Source organism: Lottia gigantea (assembly GCF_000327385.1).
Source record: "Lottia gigantea unplaced genomic scaffold LOTGIsca_26, whole genome shotgun sequence".
Classification (NCBI taxonomy): Eukaryota; Metazoa; Mollusca; class Gastropoda; family Lottiidae; genus Lottia; species Lottia gigantea.
The window spans coordinates 617,026-636,035 of record NW_008708797.1 but is presented as its reverse complement, the minus strand read 5'-3'; the positions used below and the strand labels follow the sequence as shown (position 1 = coordinate 636,035).

At 30.3% G+C, this 19,010-nt stretch overlaps 2 protein-coding genes across 2 annotated transcripts; one reads left to right on the top strand and one right to left on the bottom strand.

The window, feature by feature from the left end:
• Positions 1 to 3,903: 3,903 nt before the first annotated feature.
• On the bottom strand, positions 3,904 to 7,960 carry LOTGIDRAFT_188821 (hypothetical protein). The gene is made up of 6 exons (XM_009055952.1): positions 7,891 to 7,960; positions 7,481 to 7,563; positions 5,782 to 5,968; positions 5,351 to 5,501; positions 4,719 to 4,846; positions 3,904 to 4,208 (listed from the first exon to the last, which is right to left on the bottom strand). Exons 1-6 carry the CDS (start codon positions 7,913 to 7,915, stop codon positions 3,991 to 3,993), a joined length of 792 nt encoding a protein of 263 aa, XP_009054200.1. The 5' UTR covers positions 7,916 to 7,960; the 3' UTR covers positions 3,904 to 3,990.
• Positions 7,961 to 9,132: 1,172 nt separating this feature from the next.
• LOTGIDRAFT_206393 (hypothetical protein) lies at positions 9,133 to 18,489 on the top strand (the record flags this gene model as incomplete). Its single annotated transcript, XM_009055951.1, has 9 exons — positions 9,133 to 9,146; positions 9,372 to 9,447; positions 15,553 to 15,885; positions 16,047 to 16,193; positions 16,416 to 16,511; positions 16,825 to 16,971; positions 17,146 to 17,257; positions 17,508 to 17,665; positions 17,863 to 18,489. 9 exons carry the CDS (start codon positions 9,133 to 9,135, stop codon positions 18,028 to 18,030), a joined length of 1,251 nt encoding a protein of 416 aa, XP_009054199.1. The 3' UTR covers positions 18,031 to 18,489.
• Positions 18,490 to 19,010: the final 521 nt, after the last annotated feature.

The window sequence follows — 19,010 nt, the reverse complement described above, 5'->3', positions numbered from 1 at the left end:
TGGCATGTAGGATGTAAATAATGCATTAAAAAGTGTAAAGCAATGAACTTCATTACCTATTCAAACTATTGCATTACATGTACCCTTTTATTTTGACATCATTACCATATTCCTTTCTGTAGAAATTTCTTCAAATAAACTTATAAAAGACAGGTGCACCATTTTTCTAACCAATAGTACCTTCGTCTCAGGAAGTTTCAGTTAAGCCAATCAGTAATTGTGTTCAAGCCTTCATATCCATGTGCATCCAGAATTATCTGCATTTGAAAGTTAAGAAGACGACTCGTCATTTCTTGAGACACTATATAATAAAGACATCTATACAAAAAACAGAAATTCATAGTTAGAGATATTTTTGAAGGAATTATCCGATTAGGGGCAGTATGCAAAATTTTCATTATTATAAGCGCTGTGTAAAATATATGTGAAAAAGATATATGCTACATGATAAAACTGAATTTGTTTTTAAAAGATAACCTTAATATTCTGACTTGCTGAAAAATCAGACTGCCTCTTTATTATTGCATGAATACCTATATTGCTATCCAACCCAAGAACTCGATTCAAATGAAACATTACATTCCCACCAAATGCTGAAAATTTTAAATAGAAATACTTGATTCATACTAAAGAAAAGAACCATTTTTTTACATTAAAGAGATAAAATTAATACATAAGTTTGTAAAAGGAATTTTGTTGAAATTTAAATATGAATAATAGGTACAATTTATATAAAGCATTTTAACATTCATTATCATTGTATTAAATAGAAATAATGTCAAATTATAATATAACATTATGAAACATCTGGTAAAGTAATAATTATTTCAACAAAAGAAATAAGGGTAGTACAGCAAATTTTAGTATTTAATTTATTTGTTATATTCTTATTACATTTATCAATCTAGTTATAATGCAGAGCTAGATATCTCACTTCATTTTTTCTGGTGTGAACTTGCCATCAATGATCTGACAACTGTGTTCTGCAAAACTTGTTTGTAGACATTAAAATATTCCACCAATCAAATACCATATTCAATATAACATTTACTAAATGCGAAACATTTTATATGTTTGGGATATGTACTGTTAACCTTTGACCTGTATTTTCAGGCAACTTTTAATTTTTGATTGGTAAGCGCAATTTTTGACACAATTATTCAAAATAGAAGAATTTGGTTACACTATTGACTGTGGTAACTGGCTGCTAAAACATCCTTTTTAGTGTGTGTGATAGACTGGAGAAATGAAGGAGGAAAGAGCTGCATAGCTGCAAGTTGTTTTAAAAAAATCAACTTAACACTTGAACATTGCAGCTGTAACTAAGTATAAAAGAGGTCAATAATGCACATTACTCATTTTTAACAATATACATTAGAAATATCGTGATAAAAACCAAAGTTTAAATTTTCCAATAAATAAATAAAGACAATTATTGACTAATTTACTATGATCATGTTAAGATAAGTGGATTATAATAATAAATATGGTCACATATTGTCAAAAAACCTTTATATCCTAAATTGATTTTGTTGTCAAGTTGATTCTGTTAAACTAATAAACAATTTATATTCAATGTGTAACACAAAAGAGAATAGAAAACATATAAAGATATAGAAGATATTTAAAGTAAGTTTAGTAGAGGTACAACAGCTGTGAAGTTGCAATTTAAATATATTTATGTTTATAGCTACCATACATTACAATTCAACAAAAATTCAACACATTTGTTTCATAGCTTCTTTTACCATCTTTTAACTTTCAAGGGGTAATTTGAGTGACCACTAACTATGTTATAGAATTTACCTCAGTCTTGAAGGTCTAGGACAGATAATGGATTTTATGTAGCTACATATAATTCATTTACGGTAGCTTATAGCTTCAATATAAATCTGACTGTTAACTTCTAGTTTTACTAAATGCATTTCCTAAACCAATTTATTTCATATGTACATGTATATATATTTTCTGTTCACAGAAATTAGGAAAATGATATATTAGGATATTATCTTTATTGCCATTAAACTTCAACTTTTTTTGCTGACAATTTGTGAGATTGTAAATTAACAAAAACAATTTGTGACATCTGACGTCTTTGAAAAACAAAATAAGTGTTAACATCAAATATATTTAAACAATTTCTTACAAATTGAAATGCATAAAATTTATTTTTAAAGGGAGACAGTGTTCTAATTATTAATGTCTTGTTTAACATTGGCATCTTTCAGTGTAAAAACATATGTCTGATTCTATGTCTGCAAAGGGCACTAACTGAAATAAAGTTCAGAACATCATATTTATGGGACCATTTCCCCTTCTCATGAAAGTAAAAAATTTTTTTTTAGAAGATCACATCACTTTAATTGAGAGTTAATATATCAAGTGATAATAAGATTAATTATTGTTGACATTTCTAACAAATTATAAATTAATATAAAAAACATGGCAGGTAATTTAAATGAAACATCTGACTAGCCTATCAAACAACGATAGAAAAAAACAATAATTATGTACCTTTTAACAGATAACTTATTTGAAAAATAAACCAAACACACCTGAATTGTGACAGTTATGGTTTAAAATTATCAGATTTGGACGCATAGTAACATAGAAAACCTGGAGAAAGCCATAAATTTGAAAAACAATCTGAGAGATAAAAATATAAGGAATCAGAAAACTTAATGATAACCAAGGTGCTTCTGTACTGATATTCTGGGTTAACTCACACATTCATGTACATTTGAAATGAATATTAAAGGAATATATTCACTTTACCATCTGATAAAACTACCAGTTAAGATAAATACTGAATAATTTGATGCCCTGTTTACCAATTGATATAAGTTGAAAGTACAATAATAAATATTTTCACTGTAAAATAGTGCTCAATACTTTAATTGTAGAGTAATATAGAAATATTAAAACAAAATCATATTGTTACTCAGAGTTTCACGCTATGCGATATTCAGATAACTGACTGTTGTAGGATTAGTTGTCTGGAGATCACATAGCGTGAAACTGAGTAACAACAGGATTCAAGTTCTGTTTTAATATTTCTAAGTTGAAAGTATGTAATTAGAATTCACTAGATATACAAAGCTACACAAAAATGAGATTATACCAAAATATACCTTACATAACATATCAATTATTCAAAAATAAGTGAAAATACATGTGTATTTGCTGTGAGAGCTACATCATTATCATAAAAACACATTTACATATAACAGACATTTCAGCCCCATTGACATGAGATCAGATTGCAAACTATCAGACTTTTATCACATGCTATCATACAACGTATGAGTGATCAAATGAATTATGATGAAAATGAGTTGTAAAAATTGACAGACTGTTTTTAATTCTATATTACATTTCAAATATCAACATATCATGTTCATCAATAATGGATTTTCACAAACTTTATGATATTTTGTCATGTCAATAAAAAATGAAATAATACTCATGTAATATCCCATTTCTAATATTTTAGAATTTTATTTAAAAAAATTGCTTAATTTATACTTTTACAATTTTAATCAAATATAAAAAAAAAAGTTAGTTTTCTATTTTTTCCTAGTTTTATACAAAGTAACTGTAAATAAGAGTGGTTTAAAAATTGAATAGAAAATTAAAAAGAAAATATCCAAAAAGCTGAATTTTTGTCACTTTGTTTTGAAAATCAGAATCAATCTGAATTTGAATTTCCAATCATGTTTGAGGTTTAAAAACTCTTCATGGACAACAAGTTTAGAAATGGGGTTTAATTTTCATAAACAAAACAGCAACAATTTAAAATAAAAATGCCATTATATCAATACTGTGAAGGTGAACATTTTCTAAAAAATACTTCAGCAATAGGAGATAGCACTGAAATCTGTAACCCCAAAAAAAATCATTGAAGAAATGGAATAAAAAAAAAAAATCATAATGCTGCTATTCATTAATTAAATGCATAGTAATAAAATATCCTAAATATAACTAAGAAAATCACATAATATAGGTAGCTTTAATAGGATTAGTTCTAATAGCTACAACTTTCTCCATAAACCTTTTAACTTTCTCTTCATCTATATCATTATTCCATTTACCATCTTTCTTAAAATATGATCCTATAATCAAACCTGTGGCTGCTTTATAGGAATCTAGATTGTCTAAAGTTACACCAGATCCTACTAAAACAGGTAGACTGACACTGTCTAACACACCTACAATAATAACAAGACTAACATTGGCCATGAAAACATTTTCATAAATATATTTTGAATATTTGATTTATCCTATCTTCAAAATCAATATCGTGATTTGAAAAAATAAAGTGAAAATACAAAAGAACTGCATACATACAGTCCCACATCTTACAATAAAAATTTAGAACTCAAGATTCAACACATTTCACTACAAGGAATGATCTGTGTAAACAATATTTCAACAATGTTTTTAACACCCTAAACATCTTTAAAATGTTTAATAATGATTATTGAAAACCATATATTTATTAGTTATAATCAAATAAACTGTTTCAGGAATCATTCGAATTTGTGGTCTAAGGGAGATAATAGTGAGTCAGCTATGGTCTGTAAGTTTATCAGAACACAACTAACTATGATTATCTCCCTTTGACAAAGGGTGTTTGAGGAATGACATTTCAATGAATTCATCACATGGCTATATAATGTACCTGGTATTACAAAAAGAGATAAAAATCCCTGTCATACCTTTTAGTTCCTTAACATTTGCAGCATGCCCTGTAGAATGACCAGTTACAATGACTCCATCACTCAAAAAAAATTGGGCAGCTTTAGCTGTTTCTATTATATTAACATCATCTGTTATAGCATGAGCACTGAAATATGTAATATACATTTGGTATAAAATTAGCAATGAGAAATCAAAATGGATTCATCCTACTCAAGTGACATATACTTATATTAACATAAAACTGACAGTACACTTTCATTAATTAAAAAAAATCTCTCATGACAATGTTTTTCTGTCTGGTATAGATTTTGAAACCCAGTCTACTTGAATCTCAAGCTATTACAAACTGTGCCTTAAACCTTGAATGCGAGCCACCTTTCTTGTATGACAGATTTTTCAAATGAAACCACTTGATTCGATTGTATGCTAGCAAATACAGCCATTTAGACCCCTTTTCAGAAATACAACAATTTGGTTGTGCATGTAAGGGCTGTGATTGGCTGTATTAGCTAGTGTATAATCAAATCAAACAGCTGCAAACTTCCTTAATACAATAAAAGTGGCTAGGCCTACTGCTATCAAGGAATGAGATTGAAGTTTGCTAGCTTATCCAGGAGAGTATGATAGACAAATTAACAAATATACAAACCTATGTTTCTTTTTTATATCAGTAAATATCAGAATATTATTACTATCTATTTGTTTTCTATATCTTAATAACTCTCCAGCACAGGCATTCATCAATCCTTCATCAGCAACATGTGAAAATACAAAACCTTCTGCTCTGATGAACTGTAAATCTGAAAATATCAATGAATTATATTATTTTCCTTACTAGAGTCTAAACTTACCCTGTTTAAAATAAAGTTTCTTGACTTTTAAAAGACTATAAAATATTTTGTAATTCAAATGAAAACTAACCAGAAATTTTCGAGGTGTATAAAGAGAGTTACTTCCCTTACATTAAATTAGTAGTGTTGTAGAACAACACACAATCAGTTATCTTATCCTTTATAAAAGTTTTCAGTTTCAGTCATATGTATCAAAATTAGGAAAATATAAAAAAAAACAGTGACTTACTAGCAGCATGAGCTATAGCCATGGCATGTTTATTGGCCCCAGCTAAAACCTGAACACCAACAGGTCCTGGTGTGAACACTCTTTTTACCTCTGAACAAACAACAGACATAGTAGCTGTTATTTCTGGACCAACTTGATTAGTATGAAGATATGGGATATCATGCATATTTTCAACCATAACTGCATCCTATTTTGAATTAATTAAAATTATATTATTAGTCTACTACAGAATATCAGAGTCAAATTCTGCTCTCTTATTATCCAGTCCTTTTGATTTTCAAAAAGTTTAAGATGTTTTGTTTCCTATACATTCATTATAAAGAATTAAAATCTTGGCTAGAAGTCAAAGGTTTAGTCGTTGCCTCCTCCCCTTATATATACTGAGTACATGTACTTTTGTTTGGCTAAGTAAAAGTTTATGTAGAATAAGTGATACAGAATAATCTACATCAAAATAAGTTCAAGTATTGGTTTGAAAACAGGAATAATATTTATATAACATTGCAATTCAGCTCTGCACAATAACTGTCATTGCCGAGAATATCCTATAATTAGCTGAATGCTTTCAGGGGAGGAGCTCAGCATGAATACAATTATAAAGCCTAGTTGAAGTAAGTATTTTAATCCTATGATAGGAGGAAGATATATTTATTTGACTGTCAATGTACACTTCATTTAATTCTGACACCTTGTGTACAGGTTTCGCTCTTTCTAATATTATATAATATCTTATTATATACATGTGTACTTCAGTGTACTATATTAGTAACAAATTTTCTCCATGGCTGGATTTCATTTCATAATTTATAAAAAAAAAATTATAAATATACCCTCAGACAAGTGTCAATTGAAATATTTTGGCTGAAATTTGCACTCCATAGCAACACATGTACCTATGTTTCAATTTTTCTCAATGCAAACTCAATCACTACAGCCGTTACTAGTTTGAAATTCATATTGACCAATATCTATATTTTGTTGTTATTATAAGAGATACTAGGTACTGGCCTAGGCAATAAGTAGAAACTATAGATTTCAGCATTAGTAGGTGTATCATTAAAATAATAGAGCCTTCAAAACCTTCAAGAAGCAAGTTTTGTAATCTGGAGGTTTACAGGCGGTGGTACAGGCTCATCCTATAGAATGTATTTGTTTGCAAAATTAAATTGTACACAAATTGTTGTTTTATATGAAAATGGTATTTAAGGTATATTGAAAATATATAAGGTTGTTTAGATTAAAATTATTAAAAAGTTTCCAAGAAATTAAAAAACACTTTGAGCTTGATTGCTATTATTTACAGAGATTATCTAGTAGGATTTCTTGGACATGAATAATTTTTGTTTAAAATCCTGATCTCATGAGGCATCATTACATACTTTTTGTAAGCTCTGAAAACTGGTAATCTTTATACTTTGCTAATGTATGTAAATCTGTGTTTGCTATATGAATTCATAGAATATTTCTCTTATAGCTTAAAAAGAGGTGGTATGTAAATTTAGAATACAGAAGAGAACAATTAGCAATGACACCTCTTTGTTTTTATCATTGTCTATCTGGGATTGTGTTAAAGTTTGTGTTAGTAATTATTACTTCATAGATAATAGACAGTCTACCCTGTTAGAAGAAACAAAGAATAACCCCAAGTGTGTAGGTGACATAACAATTATGTATTTAAAATATGTGTTAAAATCATTACCACTCCAGCATCTTTATATATTCTTGCTTCTTTGCAGGCAATATCTACTATTTCTTTCACACTATACTTATTGAGTGGAGTCCCTGAAAAGCAATAGGTAGTATTAAATATTAATTTGGCTGTACAGTAATCAATACAAAGAATCCTACAGTAAAGTGAATGGGGTAATTTGGTGATTCTATTCGAAATCTTAGAATGTATTTCCAAACTTAAAAATGAAGGCATATATATCTTCTGTCAAATCAACTTTAAATAATTATTGATAAAAGTTAGTAATAGTAATGCATTTGTAAAATTGTAGTAATCGTTTGCATCAATGAAAAACCTTGACAATTCACTTGCTGTGAATTGATTGTCATAATAATAGATTATAATCTAATCCATGACATAACTGACCAATGAATGCATACCTGGTAAGGCTTTTAGATGGATCATTCCAATAATTGAAGCCGATTTGTGTTTAAAGGTGTGAATAAACTTCTCCATAGCTGACGCCATCTTGGTTTGTTGTTTACAGTTTTAATAGGCGGAGCCAAATTGAACCAATGAAAATACGCGCACTGATCGTTCATGCGCACTGAATGTCAACAATGGAGTCAAATGCTTGAATGAATGAAATATTTGTTTACAATCATGTTGCAACAAATTCCTAGTTCAGTTTGGAAATTCCGTTTTTCAGATGAATGAAAAGTTATAGATTATTAAATTTCCTACAGTTTGCTATGCTACATGCCTAGATATTTATCTTCATTTCTAAGAAATAACTTCACTCACACAGCTTTAACAGTTCTGCTTTTGATGCATTTTAATTTGACCCATTTAACATGAATTATCTTACATAATCAATGGAATACGACATGCCAATAAAGTAACATAATTCTCAGATGGAAGTACAATATTTCAATATATTAAAATTTACATTTTTGAAAAATATGTGAGCCAAAAATCATTTTTCGCGCCGCAAACCTCGGAAGTAAATTCATATTAAAATAGGTTAGTTTATACGACACACACCTTAATTCATTAAGTCAGTGATTTTAAACCCGACAGTAATTGAATGATTTTTGGTGGAAAAACTTGAGATAAGATGTTCAAAATATGTAAAAATCGTTCACTTAAAAGAAATTTAGCAAAAATTAACGAAATTAATGCATGCGCAAAACAGTGCGTAGTGAGACAGTAATTTGGCGGGACATGGCCGAATGACACCTCAGTTCGTGCACAGCTGGCACGAGAGATTTTAATGCTTGGAGGGTTCGTCCTAACTGATTGTCTTCACTCTACTTTGAGCTGTAGTAATGATAGGACCTCAATGAAATCATATAAGGTCAGAATGTATAACTATTAACCGCTATACATGTGCATGATCTTCAGTATAAACTGTTACAAAAAACTTTATTTTATGGTTTGCTATTTTGGAAATGGACCATCGATCAAAAGTGAAGATTCTTTCGAGATCGAGTAAGTTGGATTGCGATCTCAATTTATTATATTTTTACCTGTGATATTGGATTTTGTGATTCATAACAGTGGGAAATCTTAAGATTGATTTTTGGACGCCGATGGTATGAAATTAAGTGGACATTTGGCAAGATTTTATGACATCTTTATAAATTTTTATTGCAGATAAGACAAATACATTCAGTCGGAATATGTCAAGAAAAAGGTAATTTATTAATATGCATATGTAATTTCAATCTTTATTGATAATGATCTTCTTCTTTTTTCATTCGAAAATGCGGTAGATCTAGCATGTTTTACTTTTATTCAAGTCGAGAGCGGTATATTAATCACACATTGCAGTGGATGATTCTCCCACGACTTTGACACAGTTTTTTAACTTGATTGATAAAATGCCACAGTCATGCATCAATTTGACAATTTATTTCAGTACAAGGAATCCTGTTAAAACGAAACAAGAAAATGCTCCTTCTACAAGAATAAGTCGGAAACGCAAAGCAGAAGAGGTAAGTCTTTTTTGAGCTGTCATTTGGTGTACTTCTTTTATTTTGATGGAGAAAACCGGTCTTTGTTCGATGAGGGTAGGGTCACGTTTGGCGGTTTTTTACCAATTTATTAAAAATACTGGTGATATTTTTTTAGGTTGACGATATGGAAATGGGTATTTCTAAACGAAGGCAACAGTTCAAGATTCAGGTTAGTGAAGAAATAACTTTTATTAAGTCCTAAAGTTTTGACAAATTCGGTGAGATTCGCGCCATGATTTCACCTGACACTCCCGCGAAAACTCGAGCTGGCACAATTACAGGGGTCTTATGAGGTGAATAATTTGTGTGTGACTTGATGCATGAAATGTATATGAAAGCAATTATTTATTGCATATCCTAATTGCAAGTAATATTTGGGAGAAATAGTGTTTTCTTTCTTTGGTAATAATGTCATTTAGGACATCGGCCATATTTGTTACTCATGCATATTCACGAGCTGGGCTTCTGTTTTGATGGTGAACCAATCAAAAACGCCGCATATGGAAGATTGGCACGCGCCAAGTTGAAAGGTTGTAAACATTGAATGAAAGAAAGAAGGAATAAAATAGCGGGCAAATGATAATAACTTCCTTCTCTTCTAATTCTATAGTTGGCTTTTGGCTCCAACTAAATATGCCAAAAGTAGAGATGAAAAAAAATAATGTAGAAATACCAAAGTTTTGACAAACGCAATATTAGAATTATCGATTCAGTTAGATAGTAGTGTGTAAGATAATCATGATTATGGATGAAAAAAAAAAACAGATTCAGCTCTTCCACAATTTGTTAAAAAGAAACAAAATGTGCAAAAATGAATTAGTTCCAGCCTTCTTGCCTCCATTTCACTTACAAAGTTTACCATCAACTTGTTTAGTAAATAAACTTTAACAAATTTTAACACCTAACTTGTGATTTTAGTCTAGACCAAAGTTAAAGTAAATTTTGAAACAATGGTTTGTTATAACATGTAAATTATTAATTAAAAGGTGTTAATTGTCCATTAGGCACCATGTTGAACCACTTTGTAGACAGAACACATTTTAAAACTACCATATATTTTCTTCTCATTTTTATGACCTCTTGAGGCATATAATTGTCCAATAAAATGGAAATGGTCTGTGTCACCAGATGAGGTCCAAATTGGATTTATTACGTCCTCCTTTATGGCCCTGGTGTTATTTAAGTTTCAATGTGTATTTTTCATGTCCCTTCCAAATACCCAGTTTTAGTTTTATATGGCCTTTCCTTTCAATGGAAGAAATGTAAGAAAGGGCTGAGAGTGGTGCACCCAGCTTGCTTCATTTCTTTATAACAGTTATTTATAACTTCTTCAATGTGCCCATAAAACTTTTGCTGAAAAAAAATAATTCAGCCCAAAGTGCCATTACCAGAATGTGGAATTCAATTTGAAATATTCTGTTCTTTCTGAGCTAGCTTCTTTGATCTAAATTTACAATCTACTAATATTCTTAATTTCATAGGGATGGTAAATGGGGTAGGGTAAATGGAGTAGTTGCCTTGCCTTATCTGTAAGTAAAGTTCTCCATGTCTGAATGGAAAGCGATCACATGCAAATGGAAATATATATTACTCTCAAGTCTTTCAATGTTGGCAATTAATTTAGTAATTAATGATATTTTAATTAATTAAGGGAATAAAATCTGTCAACTAATCAATGTCATTAAGGAGGTCATTATCATCCTTAGTAAAGATTTGTATATAATTTTGATGTAAACTTTTATCATTATCTATAACATTTATCTCTGATGTGTATATTGACTGAACATGTGTGTCACAGCTTCATGAAGTATGGCAATAACAAGGAATGTGTATGATTTTGATTTCACATGAAATTTTTGTGTATTAAAGATTTTCATGTTTAATTTGCTATCGATGAAGCATATAACGTTTTTGAACCCCTTTTTAAAAAAAAAAAAGTTGTCCAGATGAAATTAACCATTGTCTACTTCGCTCGACACACGCCATATCAGGTCATCATCATGAAATATAATAATGAATTTCTGTCTCTTTCTAGTAACAACAGTTGTCATTTGCAAGACAATTGGTTTCCACAACTTTATATCTTTTGATATTTTCTTATGGTTCAATCAATATTTTATGGAAGATAAAATAAGCAAACTCTATTTTTGGTTAAAAAAATTTTTTCAAAATTTTGAACATAAAATTCTACATTAAGAAAGGTCTTCCATTACCAATGATTCATTGTTGCTATCTCAAGACTTGTAGGATGTAGGTAATTTGGTAAGACATGAAATATTAGTTTCAAACTCTTCAGGGAGTTGACCGGGTCAAATTTAGTTCACTGCCAGGAATTTCCTGCTATTCTGTTCAGACATGTCTTTTCTTAGATTAAATGAGCTGTTAAATTCCATTCTCTAGGAACATATTACTCTGACATTCCACTGACAATTTCCATCTTTAACCTTCAAAATCAATCTTTTTAAGAATCTTTTAAAATCTTTTCCAGACTTCTTATTAAATAAGCTTAGTTCAGAAATTGCTCAACTCCACTAAATGCAGACTTTTTGTAGTAAAATTGACATGCCTGTTTGCTGCATCTAAAATTCATGATGATTTTAAACTATGGGCAGAATATTTAGCAATGCAAATGTTTAGCAACACTAAAAATGTAATTTTGTGTAACATTGACAAACAGTGATTTACATGTTAGCTTAGGTGTCCAACTAGTAAGAAGTAAATGTTGTTTTTTAAACAAAAATAACACAGATATAATGTTAATCTATGGCTCTGAGTTATTTGAGCTAGAATTACTATTCAGGTTAAAGTCTTTTTGTCATGTAAACAGATCAAATCCATTAAATAAATACTCTTTGCTTGTGCTGGCAAATTTTTGCTTTCACCTACCACCTGATGAAAGCATTAAATGATGTTATTGTTTCTTTTTAAAAGCTTTAGCACATCATTGTACAATTACTGGCGGAATCCTTTGATGGCCATAATAGAGCTTCAACCATTGACCACTGGACATTGGTTATTTATAGAACAAGTGGTCAGTTTGACCTCTTGGGTATTACAGAGTGGTACTTGGAGAGACCCCAGCTTTGACATATATCAGAATCTTAATGACCCCCTTCATCTTTTACTTACTAAAACCAAATGCAGCTTGTATTTAAGATGTGTTAAGCCCCCTAGTGTGTTGTGCTTAAAAATTTGGTTAATAATGGGGTTTAAAACAAAAGAAAACAGGTTTTTGATTGAAGGAGATGGACAACCAAGAGATTCTAATTGTTACATGGTGAGGGGAATAAAGAATTATAACCCCATGGTTTTTAAAACAAAGGTTTTTATTGTCAAACAGCTAATAACACCCCTGTCTAGATTTGATAAGATGGGGTCCTAGTCTACCTACTTCTTATTGATCACATCTACAAACAATCTATTGTTCATAGCAAACTGAAGTGTCCCAGAAGAATTGATTGTTCTAATCCCTACTGTAATATAAATTATATAATTATATTGTTTTAATCCATGACAAATTATTTTAATATTGGGTAATTTAACTTTAAGCCTAAGCTGCAGATGGTCTTTTGAACTTTGGTGACAAGGTTTTATGTGTTTTCAATTGTAAAGTTAGAGAATTAATTTGGAAACTTGTTGATAAAATGGATAAGGCCTATGAAAGGATCCTAAATGGTGTGTAGTTTGGTGGGAAAATAGTGACTAATAAAAGGGAAAGGAAATCTCTAAATAATCTGCCAACAATATTTACAACTGTTGAAAATGAAAGGAGGTGTAACTGTCAATCAAACTTTATTTGTCATGCCTATCATCTAATATTAGAAATAAATTAGATATCCACTCCATGTCATCTCTCAATTGTCTAATACATGATGTAAGAGTAGAAACAGATTTTCAAATCAAGTGGGACTAGACAAGTGGGGAAGATGCAAGAAACATTAATCCATTTTATCTGGCTGATCAACAATCAAGTATTAACTCTCTTATCCTAATGATAAATGAATGGCCAAACTCAAAGTATTAGGTGTTGAATTATTTGGCAGTAATTGCGTGTGTTAAAATATGGCATATTTTTCAGTCCTACTTTTTACTTGTCAAACAAGTTTCACTTTGATATTCATGCTTAATCCCTTAAATTGTATTAACGGATTATGGTTTACAAATCTTTAATCCCCATTTCAAACTGAAGGGGTTACTCTTGTCTGAACCATAACTATACAAGACTAGGTCAGTGAGTGAGGGTGGAGTTAGCTAGTGGTCAAGAGTGAAGTATAGTAAGGTCAGATTGATGGGAAGTGGTCATGGCTGACCAGTTTTCTTTATCCTCATTCTCTCATTAGTGTCATGTATTAAAATGTGCAGACCAGACTGCAAGTGGAACAAGCTCCATGTAAGGGAATGCAGATAACAACTTAATTCTTTCACATATTTTATGGAAGTTCGACATTTCAGGTAAATTCCAATTGCTATTATTTCACTCTACTACACTGTCTGTTGACCACAGTTTAAAGTTTCATATGTAAGCTTATATGTATATAGTTCTAAACTAAAGGAAGTATTGAAATTGTCAGTTCTCATTCAGTAGTTATGACATGACATTAATTTGTTTTCCTTATGGAATAATTGCATTAAAGCCAAGTCTCTCATAATTTTTATGTTCAAACATAATTCTTACATAAAAGTTTTATTCACTGTAAAACATGGTAAAATGCTCATCAATTTGTTAATGTTATCGAATTGTAATTTTATTGCGGAAATACTAGAAGTAATTATAAAGGTGAAGTCTAAAGAGAATGTATAGGAATGGGGGTGGCAGGTGCTCCACACTGAATCACCTGTTCAAGTTTATTTCAATCTCTGATTAAATGATTTGGTTTGGTTTTGTCCTCAGTGGTCAGTTTTATATGATTGATACCATGCTTAAATAATGACCACTGTCCACTTTTATGAATTTAAAGATAAAGCCTATTGTGGATGTTGTGAGCATGTGTTGGGTAGTTTGAGGACATCTGTAGAGGTATTCACTGAGCAAATTCTCTTCAGGTCATTTCAGCCATTTTGGGACAAGTTTGGGTCAATAGGTTTGTCAAATATGAATATTGATGATACTGTTTCTTTTGAAAATAACCAGGTCATTCCACCATTAATATTCTGCTATTGACATTAAAAAATGTTCAGCTTGTGAAATAATTTTTTAAATCAATAGCAGTATTGATGACCATATTATTTAAAACGTGTGACACTCACTTGTAATAAAGTTGGTTTTTGTTGAAATTTTATTAGGAAATATAAAATCATGAAATTTGAGAATGTTTTCTATACTGTGTAAAATTTATTCTGACACATAGTCTGCTCTCAATATTGATTTTAGTCAAGTCACTAATTAAATAATTTATTAATTCATTAATTGTTTATTGATAAGCCTGTAGGCTGATTGTTTGTCTCATTATATGAGTGACTGACATGTGAGGAGAAAGTTAACAATATCATGATGTCACTGATGACACAATCTGTTAATTAATAAATCAGCCCACCTTAGAGACAGCCCTAGTACCTCACAGAAAACCTATACCTACATTAGTCAATTAGTCAAAATACTTGGCAGGACCAGTCAGATTACTTTCATAGTCTGCTTTCCTTGATGTCAGTGCCTCAAAAAACTTAATAGCCACCATCTATCTTTTGTTGTTTAAACAGTGTTGAGGAACAACATGTTCTTATGAAATATTATGTAATGTAGGTAAAGTGTGACAACATAAATGGTTAATAGATTATGATTGACAGCTGTCCTTCAAAACTAAATCCCTCCTTCATGATTGAGTTCTGCTAGTCATATGCTTATCTGATCCATTACTAAGTGGAATCTTACTTAAAGCTCATCTGTCTTGGTACATGATAACATGGCAAGATAATACATATATTACAAAGCTTTTGTTTATTGGTAAACAATTATGGACTTCAATCTTTCTTGTGCTGGTTATGTAAAAATGTCTTAGCAGAAAAAGTATAACATAAGTTGACATACTGATGTTAACTTCAACCTTCAGATACTTGATTTTAAGTCATTTAATATTATTATTTCAGAACCAGTGGATACCAATTTCTGAAGATTCCTCAGTAACGTCTTGTACAATAGTTCCTGCTATGGATACAGCTAGTTCTATGTGCAGTCCTGATGAACAAACCACACCCACCGAATTATTCCGTGGCTCACAATTCCGATTCCAAAACTACTTCACCACCCCGAAATCACTGCGATTTTCACCATTACCTAAATTCAGCTGGGCTGATAGTCAAGAAGTATGGCAGTTAATGTTAAAGAAAGAAGAGTTTTATGTTCGTGATACTCATATGTTTGATAAACATCCAGCTTTACAATGTAGAATGAGAACTATTTTATTAGATTGGTTAATAGAAGTAAGTATGACAAGGTCCACATTATTTTGAGGGTTTAAGTGTTAGCTTCCATATTTTCAATTCGCAATTATTTGACCTCTTATTGTTGTGATAACTGCATAAATATCTTTGTATATATTTCATAAATATAGTCTTCATATTCCTATTTTTTTTTACTCCAGGTTTGTGAAGTATATAGATTACATAGAGAAACATATTATTTAGCTATGGATTTCTTAGATAGATACATGTCTACTAAATCTAATGTACAGAAACATCAGTTACAATTAATAGGCATTACTTCATTATTTATAGCTGCTAAATTAGAGGTGAGTTTTTGATCAGATTTTGCTCTGTGATAGGTCAAATGAGGATTCTTAAAAGAAATATGAACCATCAAATGTGACTAGTGACTGTTGAGTAAGATTTCGTCTGTGATGAATATCTTGTAAAAATTCATTTGCAAAATGAAAAGAGATTTACTGTAACTTCTATATTTGATAATCTCTTCTAGAAAATTATTCATTAAATTTCAATGTTTTTCATTACAGGAAATTTACCCACCAAAATTAACTGACTTTGCTTATGTTACTGATGATGCCTGTACAGAATCTGAAATATTAGATCAAGAACTAATCATGTTGAAGGTAATGGAATATTTAGCTTTAAACAAATCTCTATCACAACTTTACAACTCATTTCTATCTGAAAAAGCTGCTTTATACATCAAGAAAAAGTGCAGTGAATGATTTTGGTCATCCAAATTTTTTGTTTTGAAAGGTGCAAAATTTCTGATGTAACCATATATTGTCTATGTGTGAAATTAATTAGGCCTGAAGCAACTCCACAACACCACTCTCTGTCTTCTGCTAATTTCACTGTGGGTATGCCTAATACTAAGATCCAGTAAAACCTTACATAGGAAATCATTAATTATATAATACAAATCTATATTTAAAGTGTTTACGCTGGGGTTTATCACCAATGACAGTTAACAATTGGTTAGGAGTATACCTTCAAGTTTCCAACATAGATCAACTTAATGAAACAGAACATAGTTTTGTGTATCCACAATTTTCAGGTCATTCCTTTGTACAAATAGCAAGGGTGAGTTATATTTACAATTCTCTGCACAACTAGCAAATTGTTAAAAAATTCGTTTCTGAAACAATCAGTTAGAATACTCTTTTCATTGTGCCTTCATTCACACTGACTGATTTTGAAATATCTAACAGACCTTGTGTTTTTCTAAGTATCTTATAAATTGTGTTTTTATTTCAGTTATTAGATCTATGTATGTTAGATATAGGGTGTCTACAATTCTCATATAGTGTTATAGCAGCATCAGCACTATATCATTTATCATCAGAGAAAATAGCTTTATCAGTATCAGGTAAATGTGATTTGTATGTTATGTAAAAAATCGCAACCTTTCTCTTAGCTTTGACTAACCTAAAGACTTTTGCACTGTCAAATTCTTTTGTTTTATAGTGGCAGACTGGTTAAATTAAAAGCATAGAAGGATTTGAAAGGGCATGATAACTACTGCCATAACAAATTGTTCCAATGAACATACAAAATTTATGCACTTTGACGAATGATTTATAACAGGTTGTATTATTCATTAACTTCTGTTATTTTAGGTTTTAAATGGTCTGATATATTACCATGTGTTCAATGGATGGCGCCATTTGCTGTAACTATTCGTGAAGATGGACCATTAGAAATTAAATTTTTCTCAACGGTAGCTTCAGACGATAGTCACAATATACAAACACATTCAGTAACAATAGCTTTATTGGTAAGTAACATTATAGATTATATAGTTTAATGATTCCAGACAGAAAACTAAAAAAATATAGTCAAAAATGCTGCATGAGTTTAAGTTTGCTTAGTAATAGATCTTTGTATTAAAAGATGATTCATTGATTGACATTTTAATATCAGTTCAAATTTTACTGGAAAGAGATTCACAAGTTTGTTTATTTCTATTTGCAGGAAAAAGCTCAAGAAAGACATGAAGAAATGCTCAATGAATCTGGTAGGCGGAGTCCTGATCCTGACATGGCAGCTCAAGTAATAACATTATTAACACCACCACAAAGTGATAAAAAACCTTTACCTAATAAAAGTGGTATTATAAAAGAGGGTTATGAAGAATGTTGATATTAAGTGTCAGTTTATAGACATATCTTCCGGTGGTTTTAAACAAGACAATTTTAACTGTGGAGTTGACATAGTACTTGTGCTATTCCTAGTCGAGAAGAAAAGACTTTTTTTTTATCAGTGCTTCAAAAATTGTCTGCTGCAAAGTTTGGTTGATGATTTCAATACACAATCAAATGTGAGAAATAATTTTTAGACTATGACAGCAGTTTTTTTAAGAAAATGTATTACAAGGGGCGAGAAATTGACTTGCAACGATAAGCAGGAGTGTAATTTACTGACTAAACAAGTTAAAAACTTGATATCACTGCCTTCGTTGATCTCAGACTTGTGTGAAAAACTTTACAAAAGAAAGTGGCCTTGAATGCTTACAAAGTATGAATATAAACTATAATGGAAGTGTGTAAGAATTATTATTCTGAATATATGTCCTCTGTGTTAGTATGCATGATTTCATAATTGTATGTATATCATAATATATTTTACAAAATGGTGAAAAAAATAAGAAAATGTTATAATAATATTGACATGTGCAATGTGTCTTATGCAATATGAAAAAATAATATATTCAAATCTTAAGAGATCTGAGGGACTAATATAATACTACCTCTGTGCCTTCACAAAACTGACTTATTTTAACATAGATTAGATCTTTTAGGTCCATTTTAATGATCTAAATATTTCATTTTAATGGTCAATATTTGTCTAACTTGTAAATTACAAAAAGAAAAGGTTCAAAATATCACACTATAAATGTATATATAGGGAAGTAGGACCAAAAAAAAAAAGAACTGAATTTTGTAATGCCATAAATAGGCTAGAATTCACTTATATCTGATTCAATTAAGAATATATGACATTTTAATTTAAAATTAATTTAATTTGCCAACAGATAGGAGAGAAATAAATTACAACTTATCATTTATTTATTGGAGAAGAAATGCAACAATTAATTATTATCACCGTCTACATCATATCTG